The sequence below is a fragment of the Liolophura sinensis genome, chromosome 7 (genome assembly GCF_032854445.1).
Source record: "Liolophura sinensis isolate JHLJ2023 chromosome 7, CUHK_Ljap_v2, whole genome shotgun sequence".
Taxonomy (NCBI): domain Eukaryota; kingdom Metazoa; phylum Mollusca; class Polyplacophora; order Chitonida; family Chitonidae; genus Liolophura; species Liolophura sinensis.
Genome location: NC_088301.1, coordinates 59200311 through 59225764, shown reverse-complemented (window position 1 = coordinate 59225764; position 25454 = coordinate 59200311). Strand labels below are relative to the sequence as shown.

Genomic DNA, 25454 nt, shown 5'->3' with positions numbered 1-25454 from the left:
CATAATTTATTACCATCATGCACAGATATCATTTTTTTTTAACCTTACCAACTTAACAACAGGACTGACAGTACTTTTTCTTGTTTTTTGTTATGGAATCTGATTACCAAAATATGCTGTGTATTATCTTGTAATAGGCCATCTGGTATATCTAAACACATTTTCAGAAAAATTTAGTCACGACAAGCCTTTGATGAACTTCAATTAAGCTTCAGTCTTCTTATCACAAATATGTCTTAAAAAGATTGGGATATACCTCTGAATTTGCTAGAGGTATCATGCTATTATTCCTTCCTTTAGCTGAAGACTCACCTGGCCCCAGTTGGGGAAACTTTACTCTCCCCAAGAGCTTTGGCTATTGCACTGCATTTAGCCTGTAACCTGGCAAGACGATTGCAACTGAGGGTGTAGTCTTTGAATTTCTGAAACACATGCATGATAAACATATCATCAGCTACTGAATTCATCAAATTCATCTTGTTTTTGTTTTCAGAATTTCCATAATTTTTGTTTTCATCATACAAAAGGACTGTATTTTTGTACTCTTGTAATTTAAATATATTTTACATTGGTAAATAAAAATATAAAAATATACTGGTAAATTCTTCATTTTACAAGAATTTCAAATAAAAGCTGTTTATGACATTTTCTACATACATTATCTACTTTCCAACTGGTTAAAAAACTTTCAACTGGATCTACAACCACAAAGTTTTTATTTTGGTTGCTCTGTCCCTTACCAACAAATAGAATGATTCAGTTTCCATTTTATCGGACCTCTTTTTGGCTGCTTCATGAGGAGATTTGGGGGGTATGTTGTCATCGCGGAAGAAGTTTGACACCTCATAGTCTCGAACATTTATCATGTCCATGAGGGTATTTTCAGCTGTTTCCAAAGTTTTCCAGATCTAGTGAAAGACAAAGACGGGGAATGGCTCATTACACCAAGTCAGCATTGGTACTGCTAAATCATGGTAAATTCGCAGATTTTACCAATTCACAATTTACAAAAAATGAACAGTTCAAAAGCCTTACACTGTCTGTAGCATTATCATTATATCTGTTATTACAGCTGTCAGCATTATTGGATACTGAACATAATGGTCAGGCATGTCAGTCAGGTATCGATTCTAAAGCAAGCTGATAGGTAAACTCAAGATCGCTGATATTTTCTGATATACATGTACATACATACATGAACACAGGTGTGCGACTTTCTGGACACTGAGACAAAAAATCACAAATCAAAGAGAAACTATGCACCGACATACATGGGTATGATAATGTTCACTAATATACGGACTCTTGTATCTACATCCAAATCTACTGCAATCAATGTTTGTAGAATTGAATCATAGGATAGCTGTTTATGTGCTAATAACTGCTGCACACATATGAAGTTGTTATTTTAGCTGCGGCAGAAGGAATTTGTAACATTCTGTCCAAAGAAACAGTCTCGAAAATTACTTACTTCATCGTTTTCCAACTTGAGCTGTAACTGCCTATCCCCAATGGCGTTGTATTCTTGAATCAGCTGCTCCTGAACTGATTTCTGAGCGCATATTTGTTTTACCTGACACAGAAAGGAAAAGTTCTGATAAACTGTTCAGCTGCTTTCTTAATTTGTATTTTACACAGTACTCAAAAATGGTGACTGTGTGCCATGTAGGTAGACAAGAAACCAATAACTTCCAGGAAAGATACAGTCTCTGTGTCTGCATAATGAGGTGATCATTGGGCTTTTATCCTGATCAGAACAATGCCCAAGCTGCCCAACAGTTCTCAAGATATTGTCCACTACAAACGTAGTGGTGATACTGCATGGATATGGTATTGCTACAATGTCGAAATACTGATTAACGGAGTGGGGGGTCTTCCATTAAGTAATCAGTTTTAAGGCCTTAATCTTCAAAATGAATTTGAATACACTGGGTCCAGCAGCTGTATGTGTGGAGACACAGCACAGTAAAGGTTATTCAATGCCAAGATGTCAAAATAAAAACAACAAATGATTAGACAGACATATCAATATTATATCAATGAAGCCTCAACACAGAATAGGTGAAGATCGGCCTATCAGTTCTTCAGATATTGCTTAGACAAGTGGTTGTAAAACAAATTAATTCAATGCCCAGTACATACTGTTATGAGTTGTTTGAACATTAAGGATATTTCAGTTCAGAAAAAGTTGGACTAGGGCCTTTTACTGAATAGTAAGCCGGGTTAACTTCATTAGTTGGCATTACCTCATCTCCACGACAGGGTTGGAATTCAAATTTTCTGGGCAGCATGAAGACTGCATTGTTTATCTCCATGAATTTCTGCTTATCTGCCCTTGAATCCAGGTCTGTGATACACTTATTGAGCAAATCTATGGCCATCTGATGAGAGTTCTTCAGTTCTTCATGAACCGACAGATACATCAGCATGGCCCTCCCAACCGAGTTATGGTAACCAAAGTCCATGCACTGTGAACACAAAAACAATACATGCTGAATACAGGCACATAATTATCTGGTCTCACATATTTGAATGTGTCATTATTTGATAAAAATGTATTTATTTGACTGGAGTTTTACACTATACTCGGTACTTGATAAAATGTTATTGCTATCACCGCTCACAGAAGAACCAAAATTTTTCATACAATGATCACATGAAATATGAGGACATATGAAAAACCTATGACATCAGACAATTAGTTCACTACATAACATCATTCTTACGAAAATTATGAGTAAAATTCAAACCACCACCAACTCATAAATATGACACTGAAAATAGAAAATGATAAGCTGAAGCCTTGTTGTCCAGTTTTATTCTCCACTTTCTATATCATATGTTGATTTAACACTTAGTCTGCATTTTGTGGATTTGTCTCCATACCTATATATATCTGTAATGTTCACCATAAAATTTAGTTTTCCTGATGACAAAATAAAGTGCTGAAATACTGAGTCAAAATAAGTTTCGAGTTACACTACTTTTGTATGGGCATGTCTAAGTATATTACTTACATCCATGAGATCTGACAAATCATCTGAGAAATACTTGTTGATAGCCGCATTGGCGGCTTCAATACTAAGTAGGTAATCATTTCGTGCCTTCAGAGCTTTTAATTTGTTCTCGCTGTATTTGGCCTGTTTCTGCAAATAACAATACCAATGCAACTCAAAATTCACCCTAAACACAGACTAAAAATGCACCATTCTTACAAATACAAACATTTAGATGTAAAAGGCAATAACTTCAGTATGAATGATAATTGCTATGTCTTCCTCTGAACATTTAAGTTAGATACTACAAGTGAATATGTATGACTATAAGCTCCATCATAGCAAGACAATACAGCAAAGACCATGTTGCATTCTTAGGCTTGTCAGATTTTGTCTTGACCTCAGGACAATTTACTGTACCAAATTTGCAACTTACCACAGACATTTTCATTTTGATACTTAAAATTGTCTTAGACTTTCACGACAAAATAGAAAATTAGTGTCAAAATTCAAGTATAAGTTCAGGAATAATATTGAAAGTTAGGACTGAAGTGTGACTGATGTCTAAGACAGCTTTGTGGTCCTTGAGCCATAACTATCCACTGTCCAAAGACAAGTTTTTGAAAGAACTTAAGCACTTTTCTCTTCACAGACAACCCGCATTACCAAGTGTGCAAGAGAGCTTCATAAAAACTGAACAAAACAGCAGACCTTTTTATCTCCCATGAACTCATTCGATACCAAACTCATTTCCCTGTTGGAGGCTTCATGGCCAGCACTTACTTTCTCTATCTGCCTCTCCAGAGACTTGAGTTTGCGGATTGTGCCCCCTTTGCCAGCGAGCTGTTGCTCTATTTTCTGCTTCTGACCCATCACATTCTGCAGCTTCATCTCTGCCTGCTTACTCTCACCCTGGTACACATGGTAGGTCCTCATTGCCTGCAGAATCCACATATAGTTTTGCTTATTAACCACGTCATATCATCACATGTAAATGTATCAATGTGCATTCACAGACCTTTATCATACTGGCACAACATTTAGATGTTTCAGTAAGATGGGACCAGATGTAATCAAACCCAACCCTCACTTTTGATGTCACTGTATTTTCCATATGAGTGAACCAATGATTTATGATCATGATTGTGACAACTATAAATCATCTTTACAATTTCCTATATATCAGTGGTTATATTAGGTAATATTTTATATATCTTATATCTTTTCAAGAATGTGTTGTTACACCTTTGCTTATGCAATACTAGTAATGTTAATGTTGACAGTGTGAAGAGGTGCGTGATAAACCATTATAAATCTTGTTTCAAGCCACTGCAGAAAACTGGCCAACATATCAGTTTTCATCCCCTCCCAAACATATAATCTTCTCTTGAAAATTAATGAGGAAAACCTTGATTAATATACCAGTTCTTAATAAAACAAATCTCCTGTCATCAAAGGAAATGAATGTGTAAGAAAGGTCATTCTGATCCAAAATGTCTGCATCTTTAGAGGGCTTGTGGTAATACTGAAGGCTGTGCACAGTAGGTTAAAACTATCATTATTCTCCATTAACATGATGAAACACATTCATGCATTCAAAGTTCTTGAATACCTATTCACTAGTAAATTGTTTGGACATCATGTGTAACACACGAGGGTTTTAAATAATAAGCACAGCTACATAAGCTGTCTGGATACAGCTAAGGCATTTTATTCCATGGTTCTCCAGACACCATAAACAAAAGCCTGCAGTGTCAAGATGAGCTAACCCCATTAGGAGCTGGATACAAGCATGTGATCTCAACGGCAAATCCCTTGCATTGAGCCAAACCTAAGACAACTGTGCTATGTTGCTTTTTACTTGGACATTATGGCATTTTGTCTTCACATAACAAACAATATAAGGTCTCACACTCTGCAGACTGGTGAGAACTTGCATGATGTCATCATGACTCTCTGCTCCTATTTCACGGCACTGAAACAAGAAAGAAAAAAATGTCATCAAATAAATCATCACATCAGGCTGGTATTCTTGCATTTATAATCTGTTTAGCAACACTTTTTACCTGTAGCTGATGCTTTCTTGTGACTTCACTGTTTCAATGCCTGCATGCTTACATTAATAGTTTTTATCTCATGATGATTATGTGACCAAACTGTCTTTTGCTTTTAGGTACAATACCATTACATTTTTTAGTAATATTAAACATCAAAAATCACCTAGTCTGCCTTCAAAGGGTATACGTTAACTTACATACAGCAGTTTTAATGAACAGTTTCCAGGAATAGTCTTGTTTGTCTAATTGTAGCTTAATGTTGCTTTCAACCCCTTGTTATAGTAGCAGGCTGAACTCAATGCTAACATGTTTATAGCTCTGTCTCACTAGAATGCCACGCTGAAGACACCAGCCATGATGCCCCACCTGGTCATATTATACTGACACTGGGCCATTTCCATTCCTTTTCTGCTGAGCTCCAAGTGAGGTAGTGCCGAGATTACCAATTGTTCAAATTGAAACACCTCAAGATTACTTGGCAGGTAAAAGCCTGAAGGTGTTGTTACAGGTACACCTATACATAAGTCATTCCACGCATTACTTGACATCATGCAATGGTTAGGCAACCATGGCTGTCATCAGGAATGAATGGGAACATCTGAATTTGAATGTACTGAATAGTCTCCTCTGGGGCATTTAGGGTGACAATTGTTAAATAAAACTACTACAATAGTAGTAGACTGAATAGATAAGACTGTTCAGGCCGACTGCTGGCTGACAAGGCAAGAGATGATAGACACCTTATTGCCAGAATAGGAAAACTGATAAGACCGGCTCAATTCTCAGTACCACCAGAAAAGACACAGCAGCTTGGATAAAAGTCTACTGGGACTTGCTCCACAGGCAAGGTGGTTCCAATTTTAGACAGCGATCAATTGGTCAGCTTTGAATATCCATGGCAACAGAGTAAAAATCAATAGAAATAGGGTTGGGATTGTACCCAGCAGCTTACTTGTTTTCCTCTAAGGCACACGCACTTAATGTCACTGGTAAACTTCAGTTAGCCCAGAAAACTCACATACAGTACAAGAATTTCAAAATGCAGCCACAAATGTCATTGACATGTCAATTCCATTCCATAATGGGCTGTGCTGAAGTGTTTCCTTTTTTTTTTTTTTTTTTTTTTTTAACCCTGAAAGGGCATCTGTTCTGCCACAAGGGGGTTCATTTTTCTCACTGTGAAGAACATCAATGACTGCCTGTTTGTATGTATAGCGTTTTACATATTAACCACCACAATAAGAAAAGCTACATGTATCAGTGTTAGTTATTCTACATCGACAAAAGCTTATGTTCTTTCCTTAACAATAAACAGCACAAGACAAACCAGGCCAATATGTGACACATGATCCTTATTCATGTCGTATAAAACATTTAGTAGCCTCTTGCAATAGGGACAGTGTGACAGGACCTGTGTATAATCCAATCCACTACCCTGTACATGGCAAGCTACAGGTAGTCTGTGCCCCTTAACAAATGTATATCCAGTGAAATTACTTTGGGCATTGTCAATATCAAATCATTCCCACTGACCCCTGGATGTAGGCAGTGGTAAATTTGCTAGTCAGGACTAGTCGCAGCCAACTGTCATAAAAAAGCCTTCACTGTTCATCATTACAAACTCTCATTCATCAAAATTACATCATACAATTCAACCAATGGCATTCAAACAACAACTAGCTCCAATGACCTTTTCCAAGTCTTTGTAAGATTGTCTTAGTCACTGACACAACAGTATGAATCAGGAAGGACTGTGTGGACAGTTAGTGTGGATTACTACCTCACAATGACCATCATACAAACGTACATAAAAATGTATGAGCAATAAGGGTTTCTATACACATTCCCTTGTCATTGTATTACTGTATGGCTTTGGATTAAGAGGAGCCATACATCTAGCCACAGTAACATAACAACAGGGGACACATATGTAAGACGGATTTCGAGGAATTACTATTCAAGCATACTGAGAGGGGTGTGTCATTTTCAGAGCATTAAGATTTTCCTTCTGAGATATGATTGATTCATTGATTGTGACTTGACATCGGATATGGGAACACTGCCAACTTCATATCTGTAAAGGTGAGTTGTGTAGCCATCCCATTTCACATCCCTGGCAGATACAACACATGTTTGGGCAACATGTAATTATCATGGCAGTATGTAATGTTGATGTTATATCATATTCACAATACTTGTGATCAATAGTCAAAGTATTGTGGAAGGGTAAAAGGACCAGAACAGATTAGCCCAGACTGCACATTCAGCTTCATGTTTTTCAATGCAGACACAAAGGTTTACTGTAATGTACTTCACCCCAGCATATTACACTACTGACAAAACATGCAAATTTCTAATTGCAGTAACATTTCACAAAACATCAATATCAACTTCCTCTGAGGTCTAAGGTGAAGTGAATGGGTCCATCTCAAAATATGGGATTTCAAAAATTTAACCAACCGACAGACTGAGTTTACTTACAGAACTGCTTGTCACAATCAAAAATTGTGCACCATAACGTCAAAAATACATGCTAGGATTTAGGACTGCATGTCAGAGCTTTATTTACAAATGGTTTATACAAGCATATACATTGTGTATATGTAATTAAACAACATATGCATACGTTTCATGTTCTTCCAGTAGTGCAGCAAACAATCAATCAGTGCTCAGCCCATAAAACTGAAAATTTAACAAGGAGTTCCACCAAAACTGTAATACCAAAGGAAAACACAAATGCTTTTAAGCTATAACTATTTTTTTCCAAGTGGAAAAGCCTTTCCTTTCAAACAAAGATCAAAACAACACTGTAAGTGTCATATTCCCTACATGCATATTTCAAAGCTGACCTTTTTGACAATTCGCTGAGAGTTGTCCACAATGTCATTGAGTCGCTGGACCATCTGGTTGTTACATATGCTGCTTAGCACCCCATGATCATGGCTTTGTTTCTTAGTGATGTCCAGGAGGTGCTGCCAACAGGTGTATGTGGAGAACTGCTCAGGTCTGCAAAACAAACAGGTCAACACTATTTACCTTTTTAAAATTTTTAAAAAATCAGCTCAAAGAAAGATAATTGCCATTGATCCATACACAATAATTAAGTGAACAGGTCAATTACAGAACAGCATGTAAACATAAAAAGTTAAGATGAAATCCAGAAAGACCTCCAGAGCATTAATAGATGCACCGCTGTTAGAGCCTTTGGAATCACACTCAACAGGCATGGGGAAATGATTGTGTTCAGAATAGAGCAGTATTCCTCTGCTTATATTTACAAAGCACTTGCTCTACTACAGCATCAGCCATGATAAACTGCCCATAACTACACACTCACTCCTGTATTTGCTTCAGGGCTTACATCGCTTTGAACACCATTTGCTTAGATCACAATGTCTCCTTGCAGCAGACAGGGCCCTACGACAACAAACCTAAAATTTCATCCAGGGCTACGTTGCTCAGTTTTTTGATCGATTCTTAAAGCTCTACTGATTTTAAAAAGATGTTTTGATGATGGTATCCTATAAGAAAAATTTAAGTTTCAGAACCCAAAAGTTATTTTTTTTAAAATTTATTTTCCTCTAAAAATGCTCTTTTTTTGTCTGACATGACATAGAACGCCATGCTGGAGACACAGGTCACCTACACGTACATGTAGTACAGAGACACTGGGCTGATAAGTACCTGACATTTCTCCTTATGCTGAGCGCCAAACCACCATACTGTACATGTACCAACATTGCTAGTTTTAAAAGACTTAGAAATGACCTAATTCCAGCTATATGCACTACTCTAAGCTAGCCACATATATGCTATATTTGTGAAGAAAACAACAAAGGTATTCAACACCTGTTCAGGTAACAGCCTGATGAGTGCATGTGTATGTTTTTCTGATCCAATGCTTGAGGTTTATTCAGGCCTTAAAAAGAGGTGTCCAAAGATGGATCAACCATAAAGTATGTGATGAGCCTATAACATTTATAATTAAACCATACAAAAATACTTTTATAGCAATCTTGTCATGACCATGCACCCTTTCAAACAAATGCACTTTTGGCAACTTTTAAGAGTCAAAGTGTTTTCTAGAAGTTCACCAATACACATAAAAAACCTGACCATTTGTCAATACATATACATGTTATTGTATATACATGCATCAACAAGCTTTACCATTTTCCATCAAAGGACCCCACATGGTGATTTCAAATTGCTGTTGATATAATAGATTATTATATAGAGCGTGCCAAATAAACATTAACTCAAAGTATGGAGAACACTGCCTTCCTGAAACTGCCAGTTCCAGTCACCATACTGCAAAGCTGCAGTGCTAAGAACAACAGCCATATGGGAGTGTAAATTTCTACAAGGCATGGTCAGTATTCAAATAGGATCCAGCTAAAGAAACAAAAACTGGTGTCAAAATGCCGTGAAATTTTTTTCTTCTGGGTTGGGTTAAGGCTGTAAAATAAATGCAGACATTTGACTTTCAACAGGAATTTTGAAGGTCGACAATATGTCAGATTCCTCAAAGTATAACAACCAATAAACTGAATCCATACTGCCTCTACTGACCAATAAAAATTATGGTGTCGATAGTTCTGAAGCAAAAGGTGTTTTTCAGATTTGTACACAAAAGGTTGGATTAAATTTCATTCTTTTGGATTGGACATTTCCCCCCTAATATGCTGCAGGTGAATTATATGTATATGGCACCGATGCGCTGTTGAATGAATGAATATGCCAGAGAATGACTACTGGCATAGAATACTGCATGTACATGTACTTCATCAAGTGATTAAAACGAGACAATACAACATTTCACAATGGACATTGTGGTCAATACCAGATAGGTACAGATGAAACACTGATACAACACGGCATCAGGGGCACATGCCAGAAAAGACAAGGAAACAGATCCAGCTGGACAACACATGCTCCTTAATTTCTCTCAATCATCTTCTGCAGACGGTTGTATTTGCCATCACAGGCAAACGAATACATTTCTGAGTAAACCTGCCACTAAATCAAATCCATGCAGTTTTACTTAGACGTAAGTGTTCAGTGTTGGCCTCAGACAGGCCTGTGGTGTTGCTCAAACTGTACTACTATGCTATGTCAGGTTTTCACATGAGTCACCCTTAAACCCACAAGCCAGTAGCAAGTACGTAAAACTATGTGTTCTTAAGTTGTAGGTGTGTTCACAGTACATGCATAAACTGAAGTCAACCCACTTAACTTTGAAACACGCAAATGTGAAGTCAAATAAGGAACCTGTTGACTTTAAAAACAAGATAACAATATAAATGTTTACATAACTTGGACATCTGTCATCAAACAGGACTTAACCACAAAGTGAAATATTTTTAATCCTTTACCAATGTCCTCCAAACTTATTCATCATTAAGCTTTCTTACAGGTGTAAATACAGCCCCTCTCTCACTCTGAGGCCTGGTAGAGAGTTCAGTTGGAGGTCATAAGAGTTTAGGTAAAAGTATCATGGACTACAAATTTGTTTTCAATTTCTGACAACATGATGATTCAATTTTACTACATGATAGTCTGCCAGTAGCCTGCGGATGGTCGTGGGTTTCCCCCGGGCTCTGCCCAGTTTCCTTCCACTCTAATGCCTGGCCGCCGTCATATAAGTGAAATATTCTTGAGCATGACGTAAAACACCAATGAAATAAATACTACATGACATACATGTATATAGGCCTGTACAGAGCTATAAGTATGTGCTTGCCACTATAACATTTCATTTGCCCAAGAAAACCTATTATCAGACTTCAGTCAATCAGTTGGCACAATATTCCCCCAGGCTCGCAAAATTGTCCAATTAATTAGTTAAGCCGCTGCACCCTATGATTTAATCTGCATTGTTATTCTATAAAAAGGAAAACCTGAACAATTTCCAAAACACTGCCCTAGCCATAAGGCTACTTGTGAATATGAATGATGTCACAATGAGGCCAAGTTGACAGGCTTTACTAGAAAATCTATCATTTAAAAAACACTGCAGGCTTACATGTACATATGATGTCGCTGGTCACTCTTTCAATACGTGCCTCCAAGATTTGTTTTTGACTGGTGGTCACAGATCTCCTAATTAGCTACATAGCATATGTAGATGTATACAGTAAATTACCAGAAAACAATTCCAGATATTTCATCATAAAATGCTTTCAAGACATTAACCATTCTATGGTATCAGAGTTTTTACATGTTCAGGACAAGCCAGAGAACGAGTGTTCTTATTTTGAACACGATCAGCTGAGACCTACTGCAGTCTTTGGTAATGTAGAAATGGCAGTACATGTAGCTAGTATGCATACCTGAGTTTTTCTGCCTTACAGCTTGCTGTAGTAGTTTTGACAAGTTTCTCCAGGTTCTTGGAGTACTCTGACTCGACATCTGCTCGCCGCCTGAAGTACTCTTGGATATCCTGGACCATGGCGCACTGAGTCTCTAGTTTGTAATCCAGGCATTTTAACTGTTCATTCAGCTGCTGACGAATATCTACAAACACAAATACAATGTCTATGTTAGCAGCAACACTAATATCTAGAAAGCACAAATACAAAGTCCATAACTATGAGAGAAGCAACACGGAACACAAATACAAAGTTTATCACTTAGAGAGGAGCAACATAGAACACAAATACAGAGTTTATAACTAAGAGAGGAGCAACACAGAACACAAATACAGAGTTTATAACTAAGAGAGGAGCAACAGAACACAAATACAGAGTTTATAACTATGAGAGGAGCAACACAGAACACAAATACAGAGTTTATGACTAAGAGAGGAGCAACACTAACATTCTCAATCATAGTTTTCATATACAAGACATCATCACACATCTTGCAGTGTAACAAATTCTTAACCAGCACACACTGTACATGAAGAAAGTAAACTGAATGACATAAGATATGTATCTACAATGTATACCTCACAAGCTGCTATATAAATATCTACTAGTTCCCACTAATTTTGTTTGCAACTCATAACAAGAGGTAATGTGTCTGAATTTGCTTATGTTTTTGTTTGAATATAGTTTAGTCTCATGCTAGGATATGTCTCCCTTAGTGCAGAGAAAAAAGTATGTTTCATTGTTTGCAAATAGCTGTGCTGTACACGAGTTGCATTGTAATAAAAGCTGCCAACAGAAAAAGTTATGGCTGACTTTTTTTTACATGGTTCTTCTTTCTGCCATTTTTTTTCCGTTTCATTTGTAATTTCGCCAATCAATCAGAACTATCCAATTTTGTGGATACGAAAATTGGAAGGGTGTCAAAATTAAACCAGCTCTGCATTCACAACAGCCTTATGGTAGCTGGCCCTGTGCCAAACCAATACGGCTTGAAGCATCAAACACTGTAGTAGCACTTCAATGCAGACCAAACAACAAAGACTGTTTATATGGGTATATCAGATTTCCAAGCATTCAATGATTTTTTACTCCTTTAATGCATTTTCTTCTCTTAATACCACTGCCTTGTGAAAAGCGGGAAAATAGACAACACAAAGAGCCTTTAAAAAAAAACAAAGAAAAAAAACAGTCCGAGTGTGACTAAAGTGTCATTTGGTACATGTATGTAGATGAAGGCTTTAGAAGTTTCCTACATGTAGTAAAGAGAGATTTACAACAGATATTGCCAAAATATTGGACATGAACATGGCACTCAAGTGAATCACAGAAATCTTTCCATATTGTTCCACAAATAATACCTTAACAAGATACTCAGGCAAGAAATTGTCTCAAAATCCAAGCTATAGCACACATGCAGATACAAGAATATAGTGAATGTTTTCATCAAAGGACTTTATGTAACACAGTAGCCCTTACAATACCACGGAAATGACGGTGATCAAAAATAAATGGTGATTAGCGACTCGTACCATCTTAGCAAAAAAAAAAAACCCTGCTCCTACTTCACAATCAGAGAAATAAGAAACACGTACAACTACTTCCAAGTTTTAAACCCTGCGGATGTTTAGATCTGAGTGTATTTGCATTCTTATCTGTGAATGCTTGCTAAGGATGTACCAAGAACATTATCTGAGCTTCTGTACGAAGATAATAATCCTGCTTGGACTTAAGTGACAAAGATATGTGTAGATTGCCGTTTCCCCAAATTTCCTGGGATTATTACAACCATGTTAATGCACTCCTACCTGATCTGTCATCGGTTTCTTATCGGGTTTTCGAGTAGGAGGGAAAGATTGATTTTTAGGTCAATAGGATGCTATTTCTGGACAAATTTTGGCAGACTCTGAATCAATACATTCACAGAGGCGGAATTCATTTCTACAATTTCAAAATTCCCTTAAGGAAATACTGGATAACTATTTCTCCCAAATCTAAAGAACTTTACATGTACATACAAGTATGCTGATCAATGTTCTATTTATTCATCTACAAACATTCATTCAGCCACAAGTACTGAATTTATTCTGTGTAGTGTCTATAATATATATACTGTAAATGCCACATATATAACATCGTACTATATACAAGAGACATGATAAAATGGAATTATTTGTACAGAAATGAAGATTTCAAAATCATACAGGTCTTTAGAGAGATAAAATATTAAGTTCACTTCATTTAGCACATGTAGTAACATATACATGTACATGTGCCAGGATTTACATTGTGGTACATGTATCAGTATGTAGGAGGATTTCCAAGAAGATGGCACCCAAAAAGGCCATAAAATGATGTCTGAAGGTCAGCTGTCAAAATGCCAAACTTTTTCAGCTCAGGTGATACTGTCGTGGAAGCCTCATAAATGTTAACTGCCAATCATTGGCCAGACATTGTATCTCTAAAATCTGGATCAGGTCAAGTCCAACGACAGACAGAACATAAAATTACCATCGCTCTCCAGAATGAAATCTTTGATGCAAAAGACTTTGATAAATTCTCTCAGACCATGTTAATACTACTGTAAATGTGTATGGGGATGTGAAAGCTGCTGTTTTCAGGCCAAAAATACAGCTTCTTAATTTGGGCTCATTTCTGCATATCATAACTGAAGCCAACACTAAAAAATATACATGTACATCTTTCTTAAATATACAACCACTAATTACATGTATGAAAAGGTAAATAAGCAACAAAGTAACAATAAATTAATAATTAAACTAATATTAAGTCAACAATTCTCAACATTACAATTAATAAAAACAAATGATGCATTTAAATTTCATTAGTTTATTTTCAATCTGACATGTTGTAGGAGTGTAAAACCATGTCTCCATTTGACCCTGGAGCACATACACAGCCAAATTGGAACAGAGATCCACAGCAAATGGTCCCACTAAACCAACCAAAAAATATGCCAACTGGAGTGTAGAAATTCTACTTAATATAAAACACACAGCCTTGTATTTCATGTACTGAACACATGTATTTCTTTAAATGCACAGCAACTAAATTTGTGTACATACACACATGAAGCAATCAGGTGCTCTGCGAGAATCCGTTATTAGACAAGAGAAAGTATGACCAGCTGTTTAGATGACTAACATAAGTGATCCAAATCTTCCTCACAGCTGTTTGGGAAATGGACACCTTTGATGGAATATGTATGATCTGTATCATGATATGCATCCGGAAAACTTCCCTAAGGCTACTGATAATTAGCTAGGATGACACACCTTCTAATGAACATGACTGCCTATATGTAACATGGGACAGTTTCCTTAAGGATGCTAAGCTTTTAGCTTTTAAACTCTTATCTAGACACATTTTCCTGCATATACATAGAAATAATGTTATTTATAAACACTACAAATGGAGTTTACGGACACCAGCTGCAAACCATTTGCTTCTCATCAAATGTATAGTTCAAGCAGACTCTTCCTGACAATTACATGTAAACATACATAGGCACAATGTATTACAATGGGTAAGGCTATTGTTCTGTGTTGATTGCAATCCACATTCAGGTATACATTTATTTACATGTAGCAAGCTTATTTTTAAAACATATCAAGCATTACATATTGTTTATTAAAAGCGCTAAAAGTGTTAAACTCAATTTTTTGATTACAAAAAAGATATAGGCAGAGATTTTACCTGTACGAGACAAAACATGGCATTTGTGGATCACATGTATTGGAATGTGTATACCTACACAAAAATACAATTACTGGCAATAAAGAATAGAAACCATAAAGATGGTCAATTTTCAGACTGATTTTAAACATAAGAATAGTGGTTGCATACATACATAGTGTAGTGTGTCAAGTGCCATTAAAAATCGCATTAGTCTGTTCACGGCATATACATGTATGTAAAGAAGTACATAAAACTATATGTGAAGGAGCACATCTTCCAGCTTTAAATATTTGAATACACACGTGTTCTGTGTAGATTAATACGTCACATACTGAAAATAATAATAAATCTATGTGTATCTATGAGTGCTCATGTAACCCGACATATTTTTATATATCTGTATGTACGTAAATTATTAATTACCCTTAATCTCTTTGGTGATTTTAACTGTACTTTAATGTCATTAGTACACAAATCACCATTACATAAGCGTTAAGCCCTGCATGTACACTGCAGCCTTTCCCCGACACGACAATCCAGCAGCGTGAGAACTAACCGGGAAAGTCAGTTCTCCAGGCATTTAAATGCCCAAAGGTGATGATCTTTTGATATCAAATATGATATGTTATCACATGGAGTTGGTACAGGAGTCACCAGACAGTTCCGCCCTTATTCCTAAAGCTGCAGGGGTACTTAAGATACACAGGCAACTTGCACCACATACAAGATACAAGTAACATATACAACCATTTTGACAGCTGATAGCAGAAGCTGAGGTCAGTGTTATTTATGCTCCTTATTAACTGGGGGTAGCAGAGGAGAAGGGGAAAAGGTGAGAGTAAGAAAGGGAGGGGTATGCAGTGGTATACTGTTATCCTTCTGTTATCAGTCTTCAATAATTAATGACAGGCTATTAAACTATCTTTGCTTTTGCCACTCCTGAAGCACACATTGAACTAATCGCAAACATAATGCTTCTAGGAATGCCTTTATGAATATTCTAAGATATGGTCTTATTGAGAGGCAAACATGATGCTGTAAAAACAAAAACCAACATTTTTACACTATTCTGATTCTCCAGTCATCGAAAATGAATGCGCTAATAACATGATCACATCCATGTACATGACCTGTAGGTCGTTCATAACACATACAAACATGTTTACATGTACACTTTATATGAACCTGTTTAGATAGGTATACGTCTACAAGTATGTACAATGTAGTATCATATTAATTGCATAAAGTAGTGAACACCTGTGTGTAAATCAATTTAAAATACATATGCATCAGTGACATTCCCCCGAGCATGTGAATACAAATGTTTTAATGTCATTATCAGAATGTCCATCATTATCATAAGTCTATGCTAAATGTCTAAATTGTGTACTGTATACAATTACATCTTTACGACGACACTGAATAACAGTTCATACCATGTACTATACAAATCTGGAAGTCACATGAAACTTCACTGTACATGAAATATATGCAACGACTGTTTAATAAAGGTTTCAACAATAACAATATTGTAAATGGCTGCCTTAAGATTCTGAAATGAATCCCTTTGATAATATGTCATGATGAGATCATCTTACCTAATATATGGGGCGTCTCAGAGTATTCCTCCTCAGGTTGAGTGCAACTAAACAAGGAGTAGTAAGACCTACTGGGCATACTCGACCTGCGAGGCACCCACAGCTTTGATTCATTCATTAAAATTGTTAGCCACAGTCACTCACAGGTAAAAATGCAACGGCAATATCACCCTCCCATCCAATGGCTGTCACAGTCAAGCTACCCTTAGTAAAACTTGAAGATTCAAATTCAAATGCACCGCTGTGGCATTGTCAACAGGGTGATCACATTCGTTACATCTGGGAGATGAATGCAAGGTGCTCTAACTGATCAAATATAGAAACGGTTTTCTGGTTTTCCTCCTGCCCGGTCGCATACACTGTCTGCATGTATGTATGGAGGCCGCCATGTTTGTATACTGCACAGACAGTGTGTTTAGCTCTGCACACAGGAACTCGGAGCTTCAGAAAAGCAAGCCAGACAACCCGATTATATCTTCACTGACCACAGCTGTCCAGGAGGATTTCTATTATCCCCTGGCCACTCACCAGCATGTCCCTTATGGCAGAACTGTCATAATTAAAAATCTGCGACCGGTGTTGTAATCGGTGTGAGTCACAGTGCAGGCTGAGTGTGATGGTAAAATCCTATCACAAGACAGATTGAGTCGGCTTACAGAGCATCCCTATTGTCCGGGTTAAACTGACCAACAGAATGGCATTCCTCCTTGCACCGGCTTGTGTGCGGGAATTCACTAGGGAGAGTGACCCATTCTCATAAAGTACACCCAAAGAATATCACAGAGCCAGACTAGTCACATGCTAGAGCGAACGATTCTTGTTCAGCACACACAACTCACACAAGTGCAGATCACTAAATCTGCAGCTGGGGTCCAAAATCTGCTACAAATCATTGTTAATGCTGGGAAGCTGGTTTTCTTTCCAGCCTGACGAGACTGTCCATGGGTTAAGGTTGGCAGGGTGAGAGAGGGAGAGAGCCCATGTGTACCTTAAGGGTCAGCTGAAGGCTACGGCCAGTGCCCACATGAGGTTGATGTTTACCCTTAACTGTGTCCAAACAGAAAAAAAACTGCAGCCTGCCAGAAACAGTGGCCTGTCTTTACCTCTGCCTGCACGCAATTGTCTGCTCCGGGGCAGAGGGGCATCAGGGAGGTGTCGGAAGTTTTCACTTGGGAAAATGACAGATAAGTCTACTGTGGGACAGTCCTACTTCATCTAACCTTTACTACTAGAGTACTACACTTATAAAAACACATCTACATAACCTGTCACAGACACACTACACGAAGAGCAATTTTCACATCGCACGGAATCACATTTTATGCATCACTAGTTCTCAATCACATGTTAAACAGAACTATACTTGCTACATTAAGTGGACAAAAAGCACAAACATACAAAATAAAAGCTAAATAAAACCACCATGCTTTCATTGGGCCATTTGACTTGAGGGGAATATTCTGTAGTGCATAAGCAAACATATGCTATGTAAGGGCTCTTCAGTTTAATGGATCATAATGCCGATGTTTGCAAAATGACATGTTTAATATGAGGCAGGCCGCTGTCCTACTGATTCCTAAGTAAAAAAACATGAATAATGCTGCCATTGAGAGTGTACAACTCTTCATTTATAACCCCAAGTAATAAATTTAATTTCAATTCACATTCCATAGACACTGCCAATGGAAAGTGACACCACCTGCTTCTTAGCACAAGATTTCAGGAGGCCTTGGGGAGAGTGGTTGGCCTTGTGTTTACTCAGTCTGAATATCCAGACTTGTCTGCCCCAATCCTATGGTATTACATGATCACAGCTACAACCAACTCACAAAGGTGCTTTGGCTAATAGAGACCCACTTGTTGAAAAGCCTAAACCCACCTCAACCAGGAAATAAAGAGCTTTAGGATTTCTTTCAGTTATCTCTGGTGAGTGAATACATTTCCTGGGAGCCTGTGGCAGGGAGGCTTTGAGGAAAGCTGTTTTAATGGACGTGTACCTTAGACAACCAGGAGAAATCCTCAGACATCTTGGGAGGGTGGTACATTTATCTGTAGCCCATGTGTATTAAGTGTGCAACCATGTATTTATTTACATTATAGAAATTGGGCCAGGAAACCCTGTAAATGTGCAAAAAACAAACAGAAACCAGTCAAAACATGCTAAAGTAAACAAAGCCCACAAATGACTGATGTGTCCAGGCTGGAACTTTGGAATGGCATTGATAGAAGATTTAGTGTCAATGGGACAGCTAGGCTACAATGCTGAATCTGAACCCATTATCCATTTGTTCCGCCTTTATCCATTCAGAGCAGAGTCTACTTTAGCTTTCAGTTACACTGACCACTTCAATAGCACTGATACTCTGAGGAACTATGTGTGCAGTTACAATATCCTTCAAATCACTATTTTCCACCTTCATAATGGTTTGACTGCATCGTCATTCATGGCAAAGGATATCCTTAAGTGATAAAAGTAAATGTGTATACATGGTTGAATTAATTTGCACAGATCACCTATTGTCACATTCATGTACATGTTAGAGTTAATCTCCTGATAAAGCAGGCTTACAGGAATATGAAATGGAATATATATAAATGTATCATACTATATTATAATAATATTATTATTATATGTTAAAGTTAATCTCCTAATAAAGCAGGCTTACAGGAATATAAAATGGATTATATATAAATGGATTATATTATTATTATTATATGTTAAAGTTAATCTCCTAATAAAGCAGGCTTACAGGAATATGAAATGGAATATATATAAATGGATCATACTATATTATTATAATATTATGATTATTATATGTTAAAGTTAATCTCCTAATAAAACAGGCTTACAGGAATATAAAATGGAATATATATAAATGGATCATACTATATTATTATAACATTATTATTATTATATGTTAATCTCCTAATAAAGCAGGCTTACAGGAATATAAAATGGATTATATTACAGCAATATTAAAATGGCACTCCAGATCACAGCCATACATTCGTTATGCATTTCTATTCTCGCAGCCTACCTTGTACGTGATCAAATTCCACTAAAGACTTCCAAACATCAAAAACCAAAGGGATAAAATCTCGGGTAAAACTGCTCAATCCTTGCTAGATACAACTGCATGTAGAATGTGCATGTAGCATATGCATGTGTATGTGGCATGTGCATGCAGCATGTGCATGCAGCATGTAGCATGTGCATGCAGCATGTAGCATGTGCATGTACTCGGATGGATAACACTTCCACATACAAGCAGAATTCTGGTCCTTGAGCAGTAATCAAGTGCATTAACTTCCTATGGATCAGTACAATATACTAACTTCTCTGTATAAAGTGAATCCATCAATAGTTAAATGCTATGAGTCATGCCGAGATTACATATCCATGAAAAGCGGTTATTTCCAAGGAGAATAAAAGTTAAAAAGAGCTGTTAATTACATCTGCTTCATCAACAGAGCCATGGATAATTTAAATTCAGGTAAAAATTGTCTATACACGTAGATGGGTGTACGTAAAGTAGTACACACCTGCAAAATACAATAGGATACACTTTTGCAAGTGTTGTGAAAGAGGTGTGTCAAGCTATAACCAATCTAGATATCTGCAGATTACAGATCATCTTCTATAAAACCAATACTCTAAAGGTACTGTGTACATGTATGCTGGTTTAATAAGTATATTAGATAAATATTGTACCTACTGTTTACAAATGACCAAAAAGTTTTCCCCAAAAAAGCAAAGGAAAAAAGAAATATGACTTCTGGTGCTGAAACTTACATCTACATTTTCCCAGCAGGATATCATAAAAACTTAAGATGGATGGAATTCTTAGTATCTGAGAATCAAGAAAAATGGCCAACTTTATGGGTGAAATTTAAGGCCATTTACAACATGTATGTGCACATACAGAACTCCAGCAGTAAGGGAACACAAGAAATACAATACTTGAAGCCAATCCTCTCTGATTCCCAGCATGCTGAGGAAACTGTAAACCTGTTAAAATCATCATGCTGGACTGATGTCAATTTCTCTAGTTCCACAATTTAAACCTAGTATACTGTGTTTGGAGAGATATAGATCTGATAACACTCTGTATACTAAATACATAAACTGACTGGCTATAGGGTTACACACAGAAATGTTCTCAGCCTGTGCTACACTGGACTTTGAGTTGGAATTTCAGGCAAACAGTTAGTCAATCCCTGTAAAGATGGCATGATGTTCAATATCACATAGAGGAAAGGAAGAACCCTGGCTGGCAATAACTAGGGATACTCTGCCATGGACAGATGCCCTATTTAGAACTTTCAACCACCTCAATATTGGGAACATGAAGAGCACATCATAGGAAAATATCCCTGTATAGTCACGCTACACATACATATACATGTGGTTTGAATCTTTGAATTCAGCATAAACCCCACCACTTTTTCCCATTGTCGGTGGTGGTAGTGGCAGTAAACGCTCAAGATAGCATGTTTCTGGGGGTTAGAGGGTTCCTTCCTGGAAAGGCTGACCACATGTGGCGTACTGATGGTCATAAGTGTTTCCTCAAGGAGACTTTCAAGTGTTTCATCAATGTAACCATTTGAAGTTTGCTGAAGCATGACTTGCTATGATTTCCTGTTTTTCATGTTTATAACACCAACAGCTAGGTGACCGTCAGCTTTTCATTACGCGCTGTTTGGTTTCAAATTTTACTACATCCTTGATCCTTTCAATCATACCACAACAAAATTTTGACATCATGTAGGTAACTTAGCTTTCCTTAAGTAGATTTTCTATGAACTTAAAAGTAACTACAATTCTGAAAATTTGACAAAAAATACACTCTACTGCGGCCAGATTACAGAAACAGAAAATAATGCTGACTGCATACCAAGACAAATTTGTCTTTTTAAACTACTGTTAATCCTGAATACAAAACAAGGCAGTTTTTCAACAAATTTTGTAGTTCAATTTTCATTACCTTTTTTTCACAGCCCTAAGATGCTCATCTTGACACATTTCTGAAAACTTACGAGAAAACATACTGTACTTCACCTAGTTAAGTATTTGTTGAGTGACACATTTTGCTTTATTCTGACTGATTCATCCTTCATACAAGTCGTATATAATAATTTCTTATAAGAAAAGTGTTGGAATCAAAAGTGTCATTTTAAGGCCTTCATGTGTTTCTGAAAATACATTTTTACATACTTAACTTTAAGAGAAGTACAGTATTTGCCATTTCTGGTCTGCCTATTTGATACTTAATGAAAATGTATCATGTGGGGAAGAGAAGTTGCTACAGGTATGTAACATAAAACTACTTGTATGATATTATCATCCACAAAAGGAAAAAAAACCCAGTTTTTTCACTTGCTTTGTTGTTCTAGATGAATCTACAGTGTAATGCATGTAGCTGTCTACTACAAGAGCTTAGATAGATGCATTAAAAAAAGTGAACAAGAGTTTTGTCCCTTGAACACTACAAGCCAACCTAAGCTAAGGCATGATATCTCTAAGCTGGATGTGCTTGGCAGATCCGACATCAAAAAAAAAGTCTAAAAACGCAATTAGCAGGGTTAGAAATTAACACCTGTTGGCCTGAATTTTGGTCAATGGAGCCAAATTAACGAAGTTCTAGTCCAACCTGTCACTGACTGTGGAACACACATGCAAAATTGGCAACATTAACAAAATCTTAATGAGGCCTACCTAACTCTTACCCTTCCAAAATAAAATACATATTTGGTAATGTTAAGTCAAGTAACCAACTTGAACAATTTAAATGAAAATACTTGATTCAGAACAAGACCACAGATACATGATGACGTAGATGTAGATGTATAATACAGAGAGCCTGCATGTAACATACATGTAAGATTAACTCTGCTCTTAAACGAAAGACTGGAAACTGCTGTTGTGGGCCAATACAGCATCAATCTTACTTGTCAGGCACATTTTCTGGTTAAACTGACCTAATTCAAACATCATTGCACTCTACATGAATAACCCATGGCCTTGATTTGCTTTCCAAACTGGTAACTTTTCTGAACTCCCTGTCACCCTGCAGTTTACACTGAATCAATGTTCTTCATGATTATCTGTACCTGGTTATTTGAACGGCAAAGTTAGAATGTGAATCATCTGTCCTGAACAAGGTCAGATCTGAAGCCATTAAAACAAACAGCATTCACATGCACACAACAGACCACATCTCATCTTCTGCAGTGCACACAATGTCACACAGAAAAGGAGACTACCAGCACAATGATTGGTAGCTACAGCAGATATACTGTTATCCTCCACCTCTTCGACCTCTAAAGCACTTTTTAGTGGAATTTAACTTATTTATTTGATTGGTATTTTACGTTGTGCTCAAAAATATTTCACTTATACCTGGCTTCCTCTCTAGCAATGCAATTTAAGCGTCCAATTATTTATGTGTTTTTGTACGTTAGGTACACAATTAGGTACACAATTATGAAAATGATTTGCTTGTGCCACAAAATACACAACCTTCATAAAAAAAAAATTAGGGTATGTGTACAATGCATATAAATTCATGCGCACTTGAAGTCAGAAGGGATTGTACAGTAACATGTACATGTATGTGCCATCTAGCATTGTCCAGTAGTCAGCTTACACATGTTATTTGGAGAATGTGTACAAACATTATCCTCTGGAGGGAAAGCATGTGTACAAACAACAGAGACAAACAGACCTGATGTGACCCAGACGAGGTGCACTGAACAGTCAACATCAAACCTCTCCACCCCGCTCCCCCCCACAAACCTCCTAATCAATTGGGACAAACCAGTCAGTCATGTCCTTAAGTCTCAAACAATGTAACATATCCTCTTACTGGAATTAGGTCCTATTCCTCCAGAAAATTGTTACATCTTAAAGCTGTTTTTTTTTAAAAGATATATCCACATGAATATCAATAAAGGAGTAGAGCAACTCTAAACACAGTTAATTTTTAAATTTAAGTCCAAATTCATACAGGTGCATTTTGTAAGTGCATGTTGCTCGACAGAAACCTTGTATTTAGTTTACACAGTCAATACTGATACCTCTGTAAATAGACAGATCAAGGGGAACAACTCTGTCAAAGACTAACCCTATAATGCTATTTATGCCTATGCTACTTGGGAATTGTGAGGCCCTTTGAATCTATGGTCAGTGTTGAATTCGTAACAATCTCGGGTACAAGCACAGGGTGAGGATGGGGGAGTGGACACCCATATCCCACAGTTCTTTCCCAAACTACCAAAAGGCAGTAAAAACATAAAAAGAATTATCCTTGTTGTCACTCTCTTGCAAAGCCTGGAGGAGTTTGAATTTCACCATGATCATTCATCTATGAAAACCTTCAAAAAAAATAAAATAAAATAATAATAATAATAATGGGAGAAAACAGATGTGTATGGTGATTAAGTATTCATGTACATGTAATTAGCTACTACATATACATGTGAAGCACAATTACATGTACAAGCATGCCTCACAAAAGTGCAAGGGGCATTTCTATCTAAGGAAAATATAATTTTCAAACCCAATGTAAATGTATCTGTTCTGAAAGCTTAATTTCAAAATGATGTATTCTTTGCCAGTGACATCCTGAAGCAGAACACCTTAACACCACATCTAAATTTACCTACACTTTTTAGGTCAAGGTGACATTTATGGGATCACCTGTCCCCATGTGCTCCCTGGGGACAATGGCGAGGATGTGACTGAACAATAACCATACCTGTGGCATACCTGCGATCAGAGTTACATGTACATGTATCACACAGCAGGTACTAATGGCTGTTATGCAATTGTAAGTGAATAGGGATCACATGTTCACCTCCGCTTAACTGCCCCAGGACAGAAGCTTGGCAAATTAAAGGTGGAGTCTGGAGTAAGTTTACAACATGTAGACGTAAATGTAGGTCTCTTCAAACATCTGCTGCATACACAAATTCATGCATACCTGTACATTTACAAAAAAATAATTCCTTTGATGTACTCAAGTAAATGTCACTGGATAAAAGTACAAGTTTAAGACTGCACACCATTAATTAATAGACACTACAGATAAATCTAACTTTATCAATGTGATTACCTCATGTAATATATGTATAGTTTTGGTTTCGACCAGCATTATCATAGGCAGGTGAAAAAAGTTATTTATAGTTTGTTTCTTTCGATGACCCTTGAGTAACCCCTGTATGATATGGCATCTGTTTATCTATTAGCATCCTGTTCATTTACATGTACAGTTCCATGTACCTCCTCTTTGAAACTGAAAAGAAATTAAATCATACAAATACATGTATATGTCTAATAAAAAAGTTTTTTAGGTCAATTGAAACTTGTTGATTGATTTACATTGTACATGCTACATTATAATTTAAATGTGCATGTAAAAATCAGGAAATATTAAGAATGTGTGCCATACACATGATTTTTCAAAGTATATTTACAGGTAGCGGTCGAATGGATGGTCTGAAAATAACCCAAGTGCCCATACTGTAAAATGAAAAATATTCCTCAATTATTTTATCAGTCTTGGAACGAAGCTGCAGGCAGCTGCCAGGGTCATCATCAGGTTATTTTTACAGCTAACCACATGTTACTGCTGCCTCAAGAGCCACATAAGAGATAAGGACTCCTGGGCCTTCCCCTGATAAAAGAGCCTCAGGACACTGGATTAACACCTAGTCACACTTCTTAACTCCCCACCC

At 37.0% G+C, this 25454-nt stretch overlaps 1 protein-coding gene across 4 annotated transcripts in view; it reads right to left on the bottom strand.

The window, feature by feature from the left end:
* LOC135470164 (SLIT-ROBO Rho GTPase-activating protein 3-like) overlaps positions 1–25454 on the bottom strand; it is an 82090-nt gene that overhangs the window by 5439 nt on the left and 51197 nt on the right. For 3 of the 4 annotated variants that reach the window (XM_064748948.1, XM_064748949.1, XM_064748947.1), the window contains exons 2-10: positions 11386–11569; positions 7903–8059; positions 4909–4971; positions 3780–3935; positions 3018–3146; positions 2247–2468; positions 1472–1573; positions 741–908; positions 313–422 (exon numbers count right to left, since the gene is read on the bottom strand). In XM_064748948.1, the coding sequence (XP_064605018.1) occupies positions 313–422; positions 741–908; positions 1472–1573; positions 2247–2468; positions 3018–3146; positions 3780–3935; positions 4909–4971; positions 7903–8059; positions 11386–11569 (1291 nt within the window). Of the gene's footprint in view, positions 1–312; positions 423–740; positions 909–1471; positions 1574–2246; positions 2469–3017; positions 3147–3779; positions 3936–4908; positions 4972–7902; positions 8060–11385; positions 11570–16718; positions 16973–25454 lie in introns of those variants that run through there. The other variant, XM_064748946.1, reaches the window with a different exon arrangement.